This window comes from Marmota flaviventris, chromosome 9, assembly GCF_047511675.1.
Source record: "Marmota flaviventris isolate mMarFla1 chromosome 9, mMarFla1.hap1, whole genome shotgun sequence".
Classification (NCBI taxonomy): Eukaryota; Metazoa; Chordata; class Mammalia; order Rodentia; family Sciuridae; genus Marmota; species Marmota flaviventris.
The window spans coordinates 103,606,179-103,625,896 of record NC_092506.1 but is presented as its reverse complement, the minus strand read 5'-3'; the positions used below and the strand labels follow the sequence as shown (position 1 = coordinate 103,625,896).

At 52.3% G+C, this 19,718-nt stretch overlaps 2 protein-coding genes across 5 annotated transcripts; both read right to left on the bottom strand.

The window, feature by feature from the left end:
• Window positions 1–387: 387 nt before the first annotated feature.
• On the bottom strand, window positions 388–5,715 carry Nherf4 (NHERF family PDZ scaffold protein 4). 2 transcript variants are annotated; one of them, XM_071616770.1, is made up of 11 exons: window positions 4,983–5,715; window positions 4,031–4,058; window positions 3,822–3,895; window positions 3,290–3,501; window positions 2,839–3,028; window positions 2,595–2,731; window positions 2,152–2,356; window positions 1,803–1,999; window positions 1,490–1,717; window positions 1,146–1,346; window positions 388–895 (listed from the first exon to the last, which is right to left on the bottom strand). In XM_071616770.1, the coding sequence occupies exons 1-11, from the start codon at window positions 4,996–4,998 to the stop codon at window positions 866–868; spliced, it is 1,518 nt and encodes a 505-aa protein (XP_071472871.1). In that variant the 5' UTR covers window positions 4,999–5,715; the 3' UTR covers window positions 388–865. The 2 variants fall into 2 exon arrangements, with proteins under 2 accessions (XP_071472871.1, XP_027786257.3); XM_027930456.3 differs by lacking the exon at window positions 4,983–5,715 and having other exon boundaries at window positions 4,031–4,393.
• A 103-nt stretch (window positions 5,716–5,818) lies between these two features.
• On the bottom strand, window positions 5,819–17,993 carry Nlrx1 (NLR family member X1). Of its 3 annotated transcripts, none has more exons than XM_071616768.1 (10): window positions 17,616–17,993; window positions 15,767–15,889; window positions 15,145–15,214; window positions 14,621–14,709; window positions 13,533–14,152; window positions 12,138–12,959; window positions 8,974–9,569; window positions 8,183–8,269; window positions 7,118–7,369; window positions 5,819–6,704 (listed from the first exon to the last, which is right to left on the bottom strand). In XM_071616768.1, the coding sequence occupies exons 2-10, from the start codon at window positions 15,834–15,836 to the stop codon at window positions 6,383–6,385; spliced, it is 2,928 nt and encodes a 975-aa protein (XP_071472869.1). In that variant the 5' UTR covers window positions 15,837–15,889; window positions 17,616–17,993; the 3' UTR covers window positions 5,819–6,382. The 3 variants fall into 3 exon arrangements, with proteins under 3 accessions (XP_071472869.1, XP_071472870.1, XP_027786256.1); XM_071616769.1 differs by having other exon boundaries at window positions 17,679–17,993; XM_027930455.3 differs by having other exon boundaries at window positions 17,768–17,852.
• Window positions 17,994–19,718: the final 1,725 nt, after the last annotated feature.

The following is a 19,718-nucleotide window of genomic DNA, read 5'->3' as shown; positions in this document are numbered from 1 at the left end:
CCTCTGGGAACGTCTCTACATCCTGAAGACTAAGAGGTGGGCTGGGGTTGTGGCTCAGCGGCAGAGCGCTCACCTAGCATGTGCAAGGCCCTGGGTTGAATCCTCTGCACTACAAAAAAATAAATAAACAAAATAAAGGTATTGTATACAACTAAAAAATAAATATTAAAAAAAAAGACTAAGAGGTAGGAGAGAAATTTGACAAGGTCTCAATCCCTCTCCTACAGAACCTGGGTTTCGCCATTTAATGAAACTGGGGAGTCTGGAATAATCCCAGTCAAGACGACCTCTTTAGTACCTTTGGAGACTGTTCAGGGATAGGGTCTAGGGCCCTTGTGGTCCCTTTAAATCCTTTTGTCCCCATCTACACAAACACAGGCAGTCAGATTCATAGAGAAAGTACATTTCTATAATAAAACCCAACAGTTACCAGATACCAGCCCCCACAGTCTAAGGCATCCATGGAGGGAGGGTATAGCTGTTCTCCAAATTCTTGTACCGTATTACACTGGAGTCATACTAAGGCAAGTTCCAGATGACTTCAATCCATCCCCACAACTAGCCCGACAGCATCCCCTTCTCAGGCAGAACTTCATCCTTGGGACACATCTCTGCAAAGCTCCCACGTGGCATCCTCTGAAGTCTAGGCTCCTTCAGGGCCCTCCCTGAGGTCTCTGACCACACCCTTTCCTGGGAGGTATGCCATGGGAAGGGAGGGAGTCCCTGGCCATTCCTATGATCGATGGTGTCCTAAACCTCTAGTTCCCACTTCTGGATTAGAGAAACCATCTCTGCTCCCACCACTTCAGGCTGCAGAGAGAAGTCAGGAGAACCACTTGGCAGAACTACGGCAAGCAGGGGTGTCCTATAGCAGATCTGAGGCCAGAGTCCAGTCCTATAGCGATAGAAGAGGGAGAAGGTCATTCTAAGGCTAGAAGAGTTCCTTTACCCTCCCCCCAACCTGCCCTGGAATGCCCAGTTATGGGACTTTTTTCATGGATTCTTCTGTCCTCACCTCCCATGACCTGAAGCCCCACCTGTACGCCCCACACTGTCACCTAGTAGTCCTCCCAATCTATGTTTCTCTCTGGCTCCTCTCTGCCCTTCTCTGGCTGTTCACACCTCCATATGTCTCCTTTCCTTACCTTTCTAATCCCTGGGGGAATCCAGGCTTCCAAGCTCTGTTGAGACCTGGCTGCCAGCTTTAGGCAGAGGGGTGGCTTGGCCTCGGCCAGCTGCTGAAGCTTTTGCAAGCCATCATTTCCATCCACAGGATACCCGTTCACCTCCAGAACCACATCTCCCATTTGCAGCCCTGCCCGGGCAGCTGAACCTCCTGGGGTCACCTGGTGGTATAAAGGGCAGATGGAACACAGAACACCATGGATATGTTTACTATGTGTTCTAGGACTCTGGGAGGGAGACAGAGGAAGGCTGATCAGGAGGTAAATAATAGAAAGGATCCAGGATCCATGGGGGCATCAGTCACCTGGGAGACAAAAAGACAAGGCCGACTGGCCACACAGCTGAGTCGGAAACCATAGCCGCCACCAGGCCCAGGGTACAGGAAGCGCTTGCAGGAGCCGAGAGGACCAGGAGGTATGGTTGTGCCTTCATCTGGTAGGTCCTCGGTCTCAACCAGAAAAGCTGAGCCAGTGTCTTCGGAGGAGGCAGCAGCTTCTGTGCACTCCAAGAAGAGGAGTGGGGACAGGCGAACCTAGACCAGCCGACAGAGCAAACCTGTCTCACCCGAGCCCTGTTCTATTCCTGGCCCCTCCCTTGCCCCGTCCCTCAGCGCGCACCATGCTGAAGAAGCGGTCAGCCTCACGGTCGACGACAATGAGGGAAACACAAGAACCCTGCGCCCGGATCCTGGACACTGTCTCCTCATGGCCCAGCCCCTCCACGCTCTCCCCAGCCACAGCCACCAACCGGTCCCCAGCCTGCATCCCGGCCTTCTCAGCTGGTAGTCCTGGGTCCACCTCCCACAGGAACTGTCCTGGGACACAGACATCCTCACTGTTCCTCTTCCCCTCACCTCCAGTGTGCACACCCAGGGCTAACCCTCAGCCCCTCCCAGGTGCACTGAGAAGTGAGCAAGTGCACACTCCAAGGCACACCTTCCCCATCCACCTGCAAGCTCCTACTCACCAAGGCGACCATTGAGGCCCTTCTCCTCCCGCAGAAGGAACCCGAAGCCCTGGGGCCCTTTCTCTAGGTGCAGACATCGAGGCTTGGCAGGCAGTGCCCAGCCCTCTGCCAGGGGTGCAGCTAGGGGCATTCCTAGCTGGCGACACTGTTCCTCCACTTCTGGCCCTGCCACCAGCAGGGTCACCTGCTCTCCACTCTGCAAAAGCTGTGGGGACCAAGCAGGGTGTCGGCATTACCCATTGGGTAGGGAGGGATGAGGTGGGCACCTCCTCACGGTACCCCCTCCCAAGGCACAGGAATGAGGCACTAAAAGGAGGGCCTGAAAGGAGGGATGGTAACAAATGCAGACCATCAGATTGGGAGGTTGGGTACATGGGGAGGAGCCTGCTTCCTGTGATGGACCCAGCCAATGACTGGGGAGAGAGGGAAGTGGGCAGCCATACCTTCCTGTTGAGTTGGCTGTGAGTAAACTTCTCCACACTGAGCCCATTCACCTCAAGCAGCCGAGCCCCATGGGGCACCCCTGCCCGCTCCGCGGCTCCTCCCACACTTAGCATCAACCAGAAAGGACCCTGAGCTCCTGGAAGAAAAAACAAAAACAAAAAACCACCACAAGCTCCAGACTGCTACTTACCCAGAACAAGGACTGATTACCCCACCTCCCCCGTCTCCAGACTCTAAGCTCACCATGGGTGACACTGAAGCCAAAGCCACCTTCATCTTTTACTATGTGGCACAGCCGGGGCCGGACCCCTGAGTCTAGAACAGGACAGAGGTTGCCACTGTTCCCTTGCTGAACTCGGGCCACTTCATAAACATGCCTCGCCAAGACTGTCAGCAGAACCCGGGGACCACTGGCCCGGATGTGGCGCACCACCTAAATAGAGAGCACATCAGGATAAGGGTGATGGCTCCTCTTGCCAACTCCCCGGGCCTCCTGGGGACCTGTGTTATTCACCAGGGGAACCAGCTCTCTAGATGCATCCACCCTTCCTACATGGGCACCCCTAAATCCTAGGGTGTAGGGAGATTTATGGCCCTGTTGCTATAGTGCCCAGGGAGGAGGCTCACTGGCTTTTCCCCCTGAGATGCTGTGGAATGCTCTCCCGTACCACTGGGAGTCCCAGCCCAGCCTCACCACCACATGGTCCTCATGTTCCACGACATCACTGTTCACCGCCAAGATCAGGTCTCCTTCCCGGAGACCCTGGCGCTGGGCAGAAGAGCCCGGCTCCACCCTGCACACCACATGCCCAGGCCTGCCCAACTGCTGCTGCAGGTGGAAACCAAAACTCCTGCCCTCCTCTTTGCTCAGCAAACAGAAGCGAGGCCTCTTCAGGTTCCATGGATCTGGAGGCGGAGATGGACAGCAGAAAAGAGACAAGGGAAGGGGAGCACAGCCCAAGTGCACATCAGTTGCCTGATTGACCTGACAGCCCCGCCTCCTGCCAGGGCACTGGGCAGGTGTCTACCCAGAGAGAGGTGCAGCACTGTGGCTGAACACCAAGTGGGCACAGTGGCTGAGACAGAGGAAGCACTGACCCCCTCCTACCTCCACATAGTTACTGATATTAGAAGGAGGCAGAGTGGTTACCAAGGAGATGGGAGGCTGCATGGAGCTGCGGTATCTCCAGGGAAAGGCAATGGTTGCCAAGGGGTGAGGGAGTTACCAGAGCAGTCATGGTCTTCCGCCAGGGAGAGAACAGGATTGTCAATGCCCAGCTTCGGGTTAAATTTGAACTTTCTGCAAGGAGGCAGGGGAAGTGGTAGGAGAAGCTGGCAGCTGCACTTGAGTCCCAGGCTCAGGAGCTAATGGCATCTGAAGAGCTGCCCCACCTTCAGGTCATCCCTCCCCTTACCCAACCCTCAAGCCACTTACAGAGTTAAGGAGGCTGTGTCCTGAAGATCTACTGGACAAAGAAGTGTGTAAGAGGAGAGGCACATTCCTGCCCCCAGATGCCTCTGAAGCCAGATTTAAAGATAGGTAGTTAGTGTAGCTAGGTAGCTAGGGTATGATATCGAGTCTGATAAAGAAAATGGAGCCCATAAAGAAAATGGAGTGCAATCTGAGCCCGTGGGGTCAGAACTACACCAGGGAGATTGAAATGTTAATGTCCCCAAGGCCCCAGGCCATCCTAAAGAATCTTAGTGAAGCAGGTCCCAGCAAATAGGGAGGTGCTAATCAAATCACCCTAGGACCTTCCTGCCCAGATCACTCCTCCCCCACCCCATTGGCCCACCGGTTTTTCACCTTCCCACCAGCATCCCCTCCCCCCCATCACAAGAAGGAAAGAGGGAAATAAGCCAGATAAAGGACAGGAATGCAGGGGGATAAAAGAAGACCTTAGATATAAAAGGGATAGGACCTCCCCATCCCATGGATTCCACCTTTCTATCCCCTCTTCCTGGAGTGGGGTGGGGAGGGATGATACTTTAGCTTTCATGGAAGCAAGGACTCAGCAGGGTAACCAGCTGTATCACCTCTTCCACATTCATAAACTGAAAGGACTTAGGGAAACACCCAAACTCAGAGCTAGTGCTCTGCTCTGCTCCCAAAGTTTCACCTTCTTACTAAAGTCACACTTAAAGGGATGTCGTATATCCCTCTCCTTTTCCCTCCCCCCAAGTCTGTGACACATAAATCTGAGCATATCAGTACAGGGTGTGGACCAGGAAGACAAACATATCAACTCACCTCTTTCTTCTTCTTAACTTCTGTTTGCCTCAGGGCTGCAAGCCCCAATATCAAGTGTGCCCCAGTCTCATAGCCTCCAAATCAGGCCTCTCACTGCCCCCAAAGTCCCATCCTGCTATATCTCCCAGCCTCCTACCTGCAGCTGCCTCCATAGTTAGATCAGCAACCAGTGTTCAAGAGTAGGGACAAGGTCCATCGTAACCAGCTGATCCTCCCACCTGCCCCCTCCCAAGTCCCGCCTCCTTGAAGACGCTGTTATGGAAGCAATGGGGTAATGGTTAACGGAGATGAGACTCTTATCCTCTGGTAAGTGTTTGTTTCTCTTGCACCCATTCCTGGGCTTTAACTTTCTTTCTTTCTTTTTTCTTTTGGTCCTGGGCATTGAACCCAATGGTGCTACATCCCCAGTCTTTTTAAATTTTTTGAGACAGGGTCTCACCTAAGTTGCTGAGGCTGGCCTAGAATGTGGGATCCTTCTGACTCAGCCTCTATGACTCAGCCTCTGGAGTCTCTGGGCTTCAACTTTCTCTAGAGATCCTACAGCTGACCCAGTTGCTCCTCTGGACAGAGAAAGGTAGACTGCTGGTCACTGTGACCCCATGCCTGGGGGAAGGGTATGAAAAGGGTGATAGCAGTTTTATGGCCCAGCCTGGCCAATATCCATCCCGATATCTTCTACATAGGTCCCTCCAGCCACTGCTGCCTCCGAACCTAGAGTTGTGTCTCCAGCACCAGGTAGGCCGTGTTCAGCTCCTACAGCTGCAGCCCCTCATTCCCAAGGCCCCTGCACAGCAGAGACACAGTGTGAGTGAAGCATTTCCTGCTGGCCCCTCCACCAACAAGGAGACACCTGCTGCCATCAGTGGGTTGTTAAAAGTGGCCTGTACAAAGTGGTCAGTAGTTTACCCAGAATGGCCAGGAAGAGTGCCCTTTCTTGGGAGCATCAGGTAAGGAAGAGAAGGCCACAGTAGGTAGAAGACATGAGGCTTTTTAATAGCAGCAAGTTGGGTATACCTGGCCCTTGGGCCACCAAGCCATGGGAACCAGTGTGATACAGGAGCATGAGTGTGGGGGAAAGCACCAACGTGAGGGCGTCCTCAGTGTCACAGTAAACACAGGCAGGAGGAGAGGCCCTCCAGCACACCTCCTGAATGGCAACACCCCCAGCAGGGAAGGTTTAAGAAGTGAACCCTTTGGTGGTACAATCAGAGGCTCTCTGAGCAGAGGGAGAATCAAAATTGGTGGTGATGCCACAGGGCAATCTGGTCACCCAAATGCCACATCCTCAGTTCTTCAAGCCAAAGGGAGAGGAGACACACTCGATTTTTAAGTCCGTGGTATCAATGGACCGTATTTGACCCTGGAAATCTAGACTTAGTTGGACATGTCCCAGGGTGGCAACCCACATAGCTGTGCCCATTGCTTTGCCACCAGCCTTGAAGGGATCATTCTAGAAGGAGTAGTACAAGCCAGGAGGTCACAGAGGAAGGGTTTTGGAGCCAGTGGTCCCACAGCCGGGTCTCAGCTGCCACTGTCTCAGCTTCCAGGGCCTTCTAGCTGCTCCAGGAGGGCCCTGAACTCGCCCTCCACTCGCAGCAGCTGAGCCTTGCGCCAAGGATTAAGGGTGGCACCTCGGCTGTCCTCGAGGTCCCGCAGCAGAAGCTCAAGGTGGCGCCGAACCCGGGCCCGATCCCAGCTGTTGAGGTTCCGCTGGACTTCATTGAGAATCACTGACCAGTACTCCGACACTGCTGTCCCCTCTGTCAGCGATGCCACAACCCGGGCCTTGCCTTCAGCAGTGCCTCCCAGGTCCCGAAGAACCTGGCGGCCCTCTGAGCTGAGTTCATTGAAGTAGAGACTAGCAGGAAAGAGAAGGGTAGACGCTCATCAGGGGTGTGGAAAGGAGGGCCCGGGGTGGATGGACAGTCCGGAGCCCCACAGCTCCTCCCCTACTGCCAGACATGATGGGGTAGGGGTCTGCAGCAAACCAGAGGAGGAGGGTGGTGGCCAATGGGAGGCAGGATTGACGTAAGAATTCAGCAGGACCAGGAACAACAGACCCCTAAGAGAAACGGTGGTAGGGAACAGGGGCAAGGTGAAAGTCAGTCACAAAGTGGGTGAACCAGCTCAGAAATGGGTTAACAAGGATCAGTCAGAATCCAGAAAGAAAGGACAGACACCAGGCCCAGAGCACTCCCTGAGGAAGGAAGAGCACAGTGGAGAGAGGAGACCAAGCGGCCAGGGACCCATGGGACCACGGGCAGGACTCACTGCAGTAGCTCCAGCGAAGGGTGCTCCCAGGCAGCCTTGGCCAGGGCCAGGGCTGCTGTGTCACCAGCACCATTGTAGGCCACATTCAGCTCCTGCAGCTGCTGATTGCGGTCCAGCTGGGCAGCCAGCAGCTCCAGCCCCTCATCCCCAAGGCCCGTGTGCAGCAGGGACAGGTGTGTCAGCGAGGTGTTTCCTACTAGGCCCTCCATCAGCAGGCTAACACCCGCTGCAGTCAGTGGGTTGTTGGACAACCTAGGGCCACAAGCAACCTAAGGTTATAAGGACCCATTGCAAATGCCCTGTGCTGGGCTTTAAGACTTGGGCCTTAAAGGGGCACAGCCTGGGGTGGAGACAAAACTGAATAAGAAAGTGTCGGCCCAGGAGAAGGAGACAGATAAACCCAGTTATAGTCCCTGCAGAGAAGGAAGAGTGGGGAAAGCTGGCTTCTCCTTTCCTCTATCCGTCCTTTCCATCTCCTATTCTCCATCATCCCTTCTTCCCACTCCCTCCCTCTCCTTCACAGTACTATTTCCCTTCTTCCCCCTTTCCCATCCTCTTCCCAGTCCCTGTTCTTCTTTCCCCTCTAGTCACCCCATCCTTCTGTCCTTCCTTTCTCCTCCCTCCTTTACCTCCCCTTACTCCATCCAGAAATTCGAAACCCAGGGGTCCTAGAAAATCAACCAACACCTTGAGAGCAGCTAGTGAGACTGCCCAGCATTACAGTCAGCCTTGTGGGGGAAAATACTGGGAGGGAATCAGTGACTCTGTTACCAAGCAACCAGCCTAGGTATTAGAGCAGCCTCCCTGTCCCCAGAGCTGACATTAGCCACCAGAGAGGCTTTCTTAGCACCTAGAACTCATGACATCCTTCCCTTTGTCCTGTGGTTTATAATGGACCTGACTGGGGGTGGAGGGACAGATCAGGGCCTCAACTCTCACCCCCTTTACTACAGCATGGGTGGGCCTGCGCCAGGTAAGTTGTAAGGCAGGGAGCTCGCCCTTGACCTGAGCTGGCCACCCACAATAGCCAGAGCCTCCCTCCAGCCCTTCTCCCAGGGCACTCACCTTAAGGTGGTAATTTGGCACTGGTCATGCAGTAGCAGATCTCGGAGGTCCCTGCAGGCCTCGGGGCCCAGGCTGTTGAGCTGCAAGCTGGAGCAGAAGGTGGCCAGAGGGGAGGTGAGAGGCCAAGAAGGGAGATCAGATGGAACGTTTCCATCTACTGTGCCCCTTCCTCACCAGCCTGCCTCATGCCATCCATACCTGCCCTTACTTCTTTTGTTGTTCCTATCCCTCCAACCACATCAGACTTCACCATCCCACCCTGCTACGGTCTGGGTAGTTTTTCCCCCAAGGGTTCACGAGTTGGAGGCTTGATCCTCAATATGAGGTGCTCAGGGGAGCAGAACCTTTGAGAGATGAGGCTTGGTATGAGGTTATTAGGTCATTGGGGTGCTCCTGGAGGGGATGAATGTTGGACTCGTAGAGAGAGTCAGTTCTCATGAGAGTGGGTTGTTGTAAAACAAGGCCACTCTATGCTCTCGGCCTCCTTTGCATACAACTGTTTCCTTTTCAGCTCTTTTGCCATGTTGCAAGGGCCAAAGAGGCTCTCATCAGAAGCTAAACCAAACCAGGTACCCAATCTTGGACTTTCAACCTCCAAAACTATGAGATCAGTAAATCTCTTTTCTTTATAAAGTACCCAGCCTCAAGTATTTTGTTGTAGCAACAGAAAGCAGACTTTCAGACTTTCTGGTCCTTCCTCAGTACCTCTGTACCTGTTTCCCTGGCAATTTCTCTTCCCCTCTTAAACTCTAATCTTCTCTTCATGCCTATGCATAAGGATGGGTCCTTACCCCAGCTTCCGAGCACGTAGAAAGACGGGCATGAGAGTGCGCAGCCCAGCAGGATCCAGCTGGCAGGAAGCTAAATTCACCTCATCCAGAGCATGTCTTCCACTGCCCAGTACAGCTGCCACCACTGTGCACTTAAGAGGTGTCATACGTACACCTGCCAAGTTGAGCTGGCGCAGGGAGCTGAGCACTTCAGCAGAGAAGCGCTGGTTCTGGAACTCATAGTGGAAGAAGAGGTGGTCAAGAAGCTCCGACGGGGGCAGCACCTGCCGGCCCAGTTTACCCAGCTTCTTCTTGATGGCCTGGGCATTCTCCAAGGCATCCAGGTTCTTGATGGGGCAGCCAAGCTGAGCCAACACAGCACGGTTGTGGGCAGAGAGGAGGCCCCCCATGAATATGGGGAAGAGCTCAAAGACTTCATCCTCAGGGGGCTCATCGGGGTGCCGCCGGGGGCCTTCCACACCCAGGATACTGGCACCCATCTGGTCTAGAACGTCATCATTGTAGTAGTCCTCCTCTCGGAACATCTCTAGCACCATGGCCTGGGCCACTGCCTCCCGGCTTTTATCTACCATGCGCCCAAACACTCGTGGAACCACCTGGAAAAGAAGCAGGGGATGTTGCCGTGGCCTCCCATGTGTCTGTTCAGTCTTCAAGGTTCAGCTTAAGGTGTACCCAGACTGCTCCAGCCTCATGATCTCCCTGGAGGGAGCAGCACAATTTGTCTAATCACACTACCCCCTTGCTACAGTACTCTCCAGGCTCCCTACTGCCTGCGTGGCAAACTCCAAGCATTTAGCGTGGAACATGAAACATTTCATAATCTGGCCCATCTGACTTTTTCATGGTCATCTCTTAAACATTTGTCTCACATACTCCAGACTTTAGGAACTTTTTAATTTTTTCCAAGCACCCATCCATTTTCTAATTATGAAAAGGAATGAGCATATACAGTTGTCCCTCAGTCTCCACAGGGGATGGGTTCGTGAACCCCTGTGGATACCCAAAACCCATGGACATTCAAGTTCCACATATAAAATGACACAGCATTTGCATATAGCCTACTTACATCCTCCTGCATACTTTAAATCATCTCTAGATTACTTATTATACTTAGTACAGTGTAAAGAGTATGTAAATAGTTGTTATAGTATAACCATGCTATGTAAATAATATGAAAAAAAAATACTTTTTTATTTTTTATTTTGAGATAGTAAACTATTATTTTTTACTTTTAGATAGGGTCTCACTAAGTTGGCTGGGTTGGCCTTGAACTTATGATCCTCTTGTCTTAGCCTCTTGAGTTGCTCTGATTACAAGCAGGAAACATTGTGCCTGGCTAATGCAATTTTTTCTTTTCTTTTTTTGTACCAGGGATTGAACCCTGATTTGCTTAACCACTGAGCTACATCACCTAGCCCCTTTTTTATTTTGAGACAAGGTCTTGCTAACTTGCTTAGGACCTTACTAAATTTGCCCAGGCTGGCCTTGAGCTTATGATCCTCCTGCCTCAGCCTCCCATAGCTGGGATTACACATGCCTAGCTCCAAATAATTCCAACCTGTAGTTAGCTGAGTCCATGGCTGTGGAACCAGTGCATGCAGAAGGCCAGCTATATTATGCCCTTAGTTTGAGATTGGGATAGGTGTTAAAATACATTACCTTCATTTTCTAAGCATTTTTTTTAGTTGTAGATAGACATAATACCTTTATTTCTAATTTATTTTTATGTGGTGCTGAGGATTGAACCCAGTGCCTCACACTCATTAGGCGAGCACTCTGCCACTGAGCTGCAACGCCAGCCCCTACATTACCTTCTTCAACATCCTTATTATTACAGCAATTAAAATATAAAAATATAAAAATTTAAATATTAAAATATAAAAATGGCTGGGATGCCCCGTGCACTGGCACATGCTTGTAATCCCAGGAGCTCAGGAGGCTGAGACAGGAGGATCATGAGTTCAAAAATAGCCTCAGCAGTGGCAAGGCACTAAGGAACTCAGTGAGACCCTGTCTCTAATTAACAATGCATAATGGGGCTCAGGATGTGGCTCAGTGGTCAAGTGCCCCTGAGTTCAATCCCTGGTACCAAAAAAAAAAAAAAAAAAAAAATGACTGGGATGTGGCTCAGGGGGTAAGCATCCCTGGGTTCAAGCCTCAGTATTAAAAAAGAAAAAACAAAAATGTAACAGTTACTGATGATCTAACCAGGGCTCTGCCTTCTCAAGACTAGTTGCTAACATGTTCCTAGAAAACCAGGATTCCCCAGCAAGGGACCACGGCCCGACAGAAATACTCCTAATACCATCAGAATGGTTAGGCAGAAAGAGCAGAGGACTCAGAATCACAAAACCCCAAACTCATATCCTAATTATTCTACTTGCTGAGTGTCCTGGGACAAGTTCCTTCTCCTGTCTGAGCCTCAGTTTCCTCACTTAAAAAAGAGGTCATAATAGTAGTTCATTTCCAAGGTCGAAAATGAACATTTCCAAGGTTGAAAATGAAAAACAAAAGCAAGAACCCTGAGGAAGTGCCGGGCAGACCTCAGCAGAGTGGCTCCTCCATCCCTCAGGAACTTCCTGCCTCCACCCGGTTCCCCACCAGCCCTCAGGCCTGACACTTGATTTCTGGAGCGGACCTGCACCCAGCATGGACTGTCCTAAACCAATTACAGATGCCATTCATCCTCCCAGTATAAATGAATAAAATGGCATCTGCTTTATAAACCTGTCTCTGGTGATTTAGTTTGGATGAGTCATCGCTCCCTGAGCCTAATCACCTTTGGGGAAAGAGATACAATTGAGTTTCTGGGTCTACAAAGCGAAGGACAGACCATGAACTGTAGTGACCCCTAACTCACAGCAACAAAGACTAGGAGAAGTGCAGAATTGAAACTTGTTAGGAATCCTGTGGGATTGTTATCAGGTCCCTATGCCCTCAAATTCCACCCTCCAGCCCCCAAGCCTTCCCCAGTCTGTGTCTTCTCTTTCCCTGTTCCTTAGGCCCCAACTGCCCAGAGCTGAACCAGAGCCCAGCAGAGGATTCACACCTGTGCAAGAGGCAGCACTTTCCTCCTGGGAGAGGGGAAGGGGTGAAGGGGGAGCCATGAGGCACACAGGATCCTGGGGAGGGAAGGAGCAAGGGTGGGAGCTCAGGGCTGTTACCTTGAGCAAGTTGAAGAGCAGAGGCAGAATCCGCAGGGGCAGCAGCTTGGCTACAATGCCTAGTACCAGGCTGACGTCCTCTCCCACACGGCCCACGACCTCAGTCACTTCCTTGCCCACCCGCTGCAGGGTCGTCTTATGTAAACCCAGCACAATGTAGAGGGCGGCCAGGTATTCCTGCATGGCAGGCACGGTGAACACGAATGTGCCCAGGTGGCCTGGCTCCACACACGGGGCCAGAAAAAACCTTAGGGCATCCCGACGGAAGACGTGCAGCAGCTGAAACTCCTCCTCCGTCTTGATGCCAGCCTCCAGGCAGCCTCGGACATCCTCTTCAGAGAAGTAGGTCTTGCGGGAGGACACCCCTTGATAGGCCAACTTGCCCATGGTTCGGGCTGCATAGGCCATCAGGGACAAATTGGAGGGGTCAGTGCTCTCCAGCGTTTCTCCACTGAAATTGAGGCGCAGGAAACTGGTATAGATGCTTGTGAGGGTCTGGCCGGCAGGTGTGGGGGCGTGCAGGAAGTGCAAGGTGGCACAGACAAGCCAGCAATAGGAGGGCAGGAAACAGGCGGCGGCAATCTGGTGGTGCCCTTCCAGATTTCGGGAGAGCATCTGTACCAGGTTGTCCCGCTGAGCTGGTGTGGCTGAGACACCCGCACCCCCAGCGCCATCCCCACAGTCTGGCTGGTTGAGACGGAGCTGGAAATAGAGCTTTTGCAGGTTGGTATCAGAGAAGCCGCAGATCTCGCCATATCGGCCCACATACTTGCTGGGGATGCGGCCAATGGCAGAGGGACGGGTTGTCACCAGAATGCTGGCCTGGGAAGGGCATGATTGAGAGTTAAGAAAGACCTGAGGAGTCTGGAGCAGTGGTCCATACCTGTAATCACAGAGCCTCAGGAGGCTGAGGCAGGAGGATCTCAGTTCAAGGTCAGCCTCAGCAACTTAGAAAGACGCTGCCTCAAAATTTAAATAGAACTGTGGATGTAGCTCAGTGATAAAGAGTCCCTGTATTCAATCCTCAGTAACAAAAAGGAAGGAAAGACAGACAGACTTTAGGGCCTGGATGGCCTCAAGGCCCTGAGGACTGAGTGTCCAAGGATGAAGGGGACAATGACTACAAATAACTATAACAATTACTGAGCATCAATATGGTCCCAGGTATTATATACAGCATCTCATTAGATCAGCACAATTCAAGGACAGAAGGAAACAAAAACTAAGGGAAGTCAGTGACTTGCTTGGGATCATAGAACCGGGAAATGAAAGGGCTAGGGTTTGAACTAACCTAGTGCCTATCCTACCCAAGAAACATGTGGGCCCAGGACACAAAACTCCTTAGGGGGCAGGCCAAGGGACAGCAGTGGAAAGATGTGGTAAGGGACCACCTACCTCAGGCAGCATGTATTTGCGCAGCAGGTTGACCATGATGGCAGCTGGTGCCCCTGGTTCCTCGGGATCACTACAAAGCCCCGTACCAGCCAAGCGGAAGTCAAGGTTGAGTCGCTCTAAGCCATGGAGCACAAACAGCAGGCGGGACCCAGCAGTAGTCATCAGGGGCAGAACCTCCTTCAGGGGAGTATAGCGCTGGGCCACAAGTTGGCACAAAGAGGTGGGGGTGGGGCCCAGGGATGACAGGTCTTCACAGGAGAAGGGGATGAGTAACTCAAAAGCTGGCAGTCGCCCATAACACCAGTCCAGGACCATCTTGCGCACCAATGTGCTCTTGCCTGTACCCACTGTCCCATAAAGCACTACTGTCTGCACCCTGCGCCCACAGGCATCCGGGTCAAAGAGCTGAGACAGGGCCAGTGCAGGGAGCCCAGCTGGGGGTGGCTGATGCTCCTGGGCCAGCCCTGCAGATGGGCGAAGCAGCTCATCAGGGGTGCTCTCACGAATCACAGGGTCAACATGGACTGTGTCTAGCGCAAAGGTTGGACCAAACTGGCGTTCCTCCCTGGGCAGCCGGATGAACCACTCGGCCAGATTCCTGCGGTGCCGCTGGATAGCTTCTGGATGGGAAGACAAGGGACATGGATCAGGGAAAGGGGCAGGAGATGCTGGAGCTTAGGGCCAGTCAGGGGTGGTAGGTCAAGCTGGGGAGTCAAGACACAGCACCCAGAGATGCTGAGGCCAGAATGCTGCTAGATTCACCAGACTCCCTCAGAAAATGCAGATTGTCTGGAAAGTTTAGAATACCTATGGCAGAAAATGGAGAACTTCCAGACAAATAATGCGAGCCTAGCTTCATGGTTATCTGTGCATGATCCTACCCTGGCTGCTAGAACCAGGATCAGATGAGGTAGGGAGAGTGTCTCTCCAAGTACTTTGTACATGGTAAGTGTGCACTGTGTGAGTGTTGCAGGAAGGGATGCACACACAGAGGGACCACTACTGGATGGCAATGGATCCTGCTTCTCCTTCTAATGCCCTCTTCCTTTGTCCCCCTCTCCCCAGCAGGATCCCAGACAATCCTTTACCAGCTGCAGAGATGCTCCGGAACACCTGTCCATGCCTTCCTGATGGGGAAGCACTGTCCGCTGAGCTTCCATGGTGGCGTATAAAGGCCCTGGGAGTGAGGAGAGGAGATGGGTTGGGGCCAGAATACAGAGCTGAGTCCCTGCACAAGCTCTGAGTCCAGGCCAGTCTGCACTGCTGGACTTCCAGATTCCTGAGATACTGGACATCCAAGAGCTAGTCTAACTCTTGCTAGGGAGACTCCCCTCACAGGTACTGGGGATGTGGCCCTGGCCCTCCAGCCCCCACTGCTTTCCATCACCCTGGAACCCAGGCTGGCCCCTGCCAGATCCAATCATTCCTCACAGGTCTCCACTCCTCTTCCACTATGATTTCTACCTAGATGATCTAAGCCAACTTCTGTACTCTCCCAGCCCCCAGAAGCCCAACCCCCTCTGTCAGCAGATCAAGCTAGCACCACGTCCTGACCCTTCCCAGTCTCCAGGGCAAGCTCAGATACATCTAAGGCATGACACCCAGGCCTCACCTAAGGGGTCCAAGGGGACGCTCCCCTTTAAGGGGCCAACTCCAGTGGGTCAGGAAGGGGAGACACTCATCTACAGAGAGAAGGAAGAAACAACACCTACAGATCCTATGCACATTTTCCCACCAATACACAGACCCCATGTCTATACCAAATCCCCCTTTATTTTGCTCTTAAAGCAGCTGTACTGCCCATTTTTAGAAGTTATTATGCAATTTTATATTTCATTATATGATTGTTTGATTAACATTCATAGGGATCAGGAATTACATCTGTTTTTGTTCACAATTATATACCTAAAACTTAACCCAGGATCTGGCACATGGCCAGCCCAGCAAATATCTGCTGAATGCAAAATGAAATCAGACAAATATTCCTGGATTTATGCAGCTATAAGAGGCCCTGGAAAATCATCTAGTGCAGCTCCCTTACTTTAGGATGGGGCAAAAGGAAGTTCAGAGAAGTGAGGTGACATGCCCAAGGTCAACAGCTACAGAACCACAAGTGAACTAGATCACCTGGTATTTGGATTCCAGCTCTCTTGGAGACACCATCAAGACCCTGAAGAGGAAGGGAGAGGTAAAAAAAGAAAAGAAAAGAAAAGAAACCCCAGCTTTCTGCTTACCTGGTGGCTGAGATGTTCTTCCCAGACCAGAGTACCAAGAGGCTCTGGGTAAATAGCAGCCCCACCTCATCCTGGGAGAGAAGGTCAGAACCTGGGAGACTTACCACCTGCTCTCCAGTTCCCCTGCAAGAAGACTAGTGTGAATGCATTGCCACCACCCCACCTCAATCCTCCCGCACCCCTACTCCATGCCAGTTAAGGAGGGACCACCTCCCAGGAGAGGTTGAGCCTTTCCAGATGTCAGCACCATAGAAGCCCTGGCCAGCTTCAGCTCTCCTCCCTGAAAATACCACCACAGTGATCACATTTTATCTCCTACCACCTCTTGCCTCTTCCCTGAGGCTTCACAAACACCTTTGTCCTAAGTTCCAGACCCCAATAATCTGCTTTTAGGTATCTTCCCCCACCCCTTGACTACCAGCAAGCTTACACAGAAGTCCCATGTTCATTTTCAGTAGCTTTTCTGGGCCTACATTTCCCAGTAATCATTATCCACTCCCTTCTGCCTTTGTTCCCTAGCCATCAGGTCCTTTTAGCTGAGTTTTAATGGTTTTATCATTTTATCTTCTCTGTGACTTTTATGTAAGCTGTCTTTGAGGCTGACATAAATAATAAATGAATGAGTGAACAAACTTCCTATTTGGCATCTCCAAAAGGATATGCGGCTGCTGCTTCAAACTTCACCCAGGCAAAACTGAACCATCATTCCCCTGTCCTTTGAGTGCTTTGCTACAGATCTTCCCAAATGCTGGATTTACACTGGGAAACCTGACCTTCCCCCCCACCTCAAATCCTGCCTCCCATGCCCCTCCAGGCAGTGGGAAGAGTTCCACAAACTCCTCCCAACTGCTTTGCCTTCTAGTTCTCTAATGCATCATCCCAGAGTTAACTGGGACCTCCCAGGATCTACAGGACTCCCATCTTCTCATGCCCTTTCTAACTTCAGTTTCGCCCATTCCAACCCCTTGTTCCAGGCGCTAATCACCTTCCTAGAGTCTAGGTTAACTTAAAACTGGTCTATACAAGCTATTTCTCTAAGCTTGCCCACAGTGGGCACCTCCTTCCCCAGGCTCACTTTCCTAACTTGGTTCATACACGTTCCTCAGCTTGGAATGGCTTTTCTCGTTGTTGTTTTTTTTTTTTCAGAATCCCCTCCAATCTTTTTTCTTTTTTGCCTAGGGGGCGCTCTACCACCAAACTACCTTCTCCAGCACTTTATATTTTTTGAGATAAGATCTCGCTAAATTGCCCAAGCTGGCCTGGAACCTAGGATCCTCCTACCTCAGCATCCAAACTTATTAAATTGTTCGGATTGCAGCCATGTGCCACCTCACCTAGCCAGAATTCCACCCAATCTTAAGATTCTGCTCAAAGATTCTCACTCCTGAGAAGTCCTTTCTGAGCCCTAACCTGCAACCTGCTCCTGTGTGGCACCTGGTCTCCTTCCCTAAGATCAGGGGAGGGTTCACTTAGAAGGGGCTGCACTGGGCGACCTTCCTCAGCAGGGCCAACCAGTGCAGGAGCTGGCTGGGGTGTTGACTGGGCTCAAGACAGGAATTCCAGGGACTGGAGAAGGGTTAAGGGAGAGTCCTTGAAACCTGGGGAAGCTCTAGATTAGCGTTAGATCCAGGGCCACATAGGACGCGAGGAAGCATGAGGGGAGGCAGTTCTCTAGTGATCATCCAGGTCGGCAGGACAGTATTTAAAAAAAGGCGGGGGGGGGGGTACGGCAGGAAAAGAATACGGACAGTATTCGCATAAGTCCAGAGGTGCCCCACCAGTCTGGGTCCCAAAGAGGGCAACTAGTATCAGGTGGCTGCGGAGACTGAGGAGAAAAAAGGACACATGCCCCCATTCGGCGACCCAACTCCGTTCTACTTGTTTCCGACCGCGAACTCCCAGTGACACTTGCCCGTCCCGGCTCCCGGCGCGCCCTTGCCGGGGCCAAGCGCAGCGGCCCAGCCGGGGTCGGAGGGGCGCTCGAGCCAACTAGGCCTTTACCCGCGCCTGGTCACCGCGGCCCGGCGGGACGGACGCCGGCGTCTCCAGCTGGCTCCCAGAGTCCCAGGCTCGCTGGATGCGACGCGGCGCTGCGCTTCCTGCCCGTCTCCGCCCGCCTGCTCGGAGCCCCGCCCGCCCTGGCATCCCCGCGTAGCCGGGACCTGAGCAGGCCAGCTTAGGCGCTAGGGCTGCGGGGTCCTGACAGAGGAGGCCCTTGAGAGCGGCTCGGGGCGGAGATTCCTGCCCCACCCAGCCTGCCCCCGCCCCCGCCCCCCCCCCTCCCGTGGGCACAGCTCTCAACCCCCGCGGGCCCTGAAGCTGTCCTGCCCCCTGCAGGTCCCAAGCGCCAGTCACGTCCAATGACCTCATTAACCACCTCTCAGGCTGGGCTTGTTGATTCGCCCATTTTACAGACGAAGACCCTGAAGCTCAGAGGGGTGAAATGACTTGTGCAGGTTGATCCACTGTAAAGCACAGGAGACACAACAAGCCGATGGATCCTGGGTCCTCCTACTTCCCCTCAGGGACTTCCTGAGAACCTCATCCCCAGGGATTCCTTCCCTTCTTAGCCTACTTCCAGGCAGAGACCTGAGCCCTTCCCAGTTCCTCCCTTTTATATCTGGCCCTCTTCAGGCCCCAGACCTCTGTATGTGACTTCTGGTCATTTTGATCAAGAAGGAGGAAGAATTGTGGCTGGTGGACAGTTCCCACCCCAACCTGCAAATCCTGTCTGACATCCCATCATGGTTTAGCTCTGGGGCTTCCGGGTCCTCTAAGCCCTTATCCCTTATACTTGTGCTTCCACAGGAGGAACACCCAGGACTCACCTAGTTCACAGGAAGAACCACCCATTGCCCTCAGCCAAGGCACACCTCCAGATGCAAACATAAGTGTGCAATATGCACAGAACAGATATGTGCAACAAGGAACTCCTGAGAGGCTCCCCAGGGTAGGAATGGGAAGAAGGCTTTGTGGTCTATCCCCTGGAACAACTGAAGACAGTGTTGATATTTCATGTAGATATTCGTCCATTCGTTGAACAGCGGTATTGAATTAGTAGTAAGCACCTCATCCTCAACTACCTGGCCCAGCACTAGGCCCTGGGCTGTCCGTCAGAAGAAGGCATGCAGGGGCCAGACCAGTATGTTCACAAATGATGTACTTCAGAGACAAAGTCAAAGCATCAGGAAAGCATGAAAGAGGAAGTTACTAACTGCTTCTGGCAGAGGAGGTGACATTTGAACTGGATGTTAAAAAAACAAGTCAGGAAAGAGACCAGCATTACAGACTGTGGGGGAAATAGCATACTGGCACGAGAAGTTCTTTAAGGGGAGTTGAATGGGACAGGGAGAGAAGAGGTAGAACAGCCCTATGAATGTTCTCAGGGGTGATATTTTCCTGGGAAACTCCTCTAGTATCACTCCACTTACCTACTCATGCAAGGCAGACTGTCACCTGGATGTAGCTCAGAGCAAGCTGCTCCCCTCCCCCAAGGGTATGACAGGCATATAGGTTTTATTAATAACATATAATTTGGCCCCTTGTAGACAGAAATACCATGAATCATGCTGTGGGCAGGTCTTTTCTTGTCTGGCCTCAGGATGGAATGCCAGGTGCTCTAAGAACCACGGCATGGAGAACTGCCTTGGTCAGCTCTGCCCTCCAGTACTCTGCCTAGGCCCTGACACAGAGAAGGTGGTTGTGTTAATGAACATGATCGATGAGTCCTGAAAGGTGGGCATTTAGGGAAAGAGGGCTCATTTGCAAACCTACTTACATGAGCAGGGTACATTTATGATCCAATGCAGCAGGTTACTGGTACTAGTGGGAAGCATAGCAGATGGGTCACAGTGGAAAGAGCACAGGGTCCTGAGAGCTTGCTCTAGTCATTTCTCTTAATCTCAGTTTCCTTGTCTATAATAGGAGAAGATGAAACTGCTTATCTGAGATA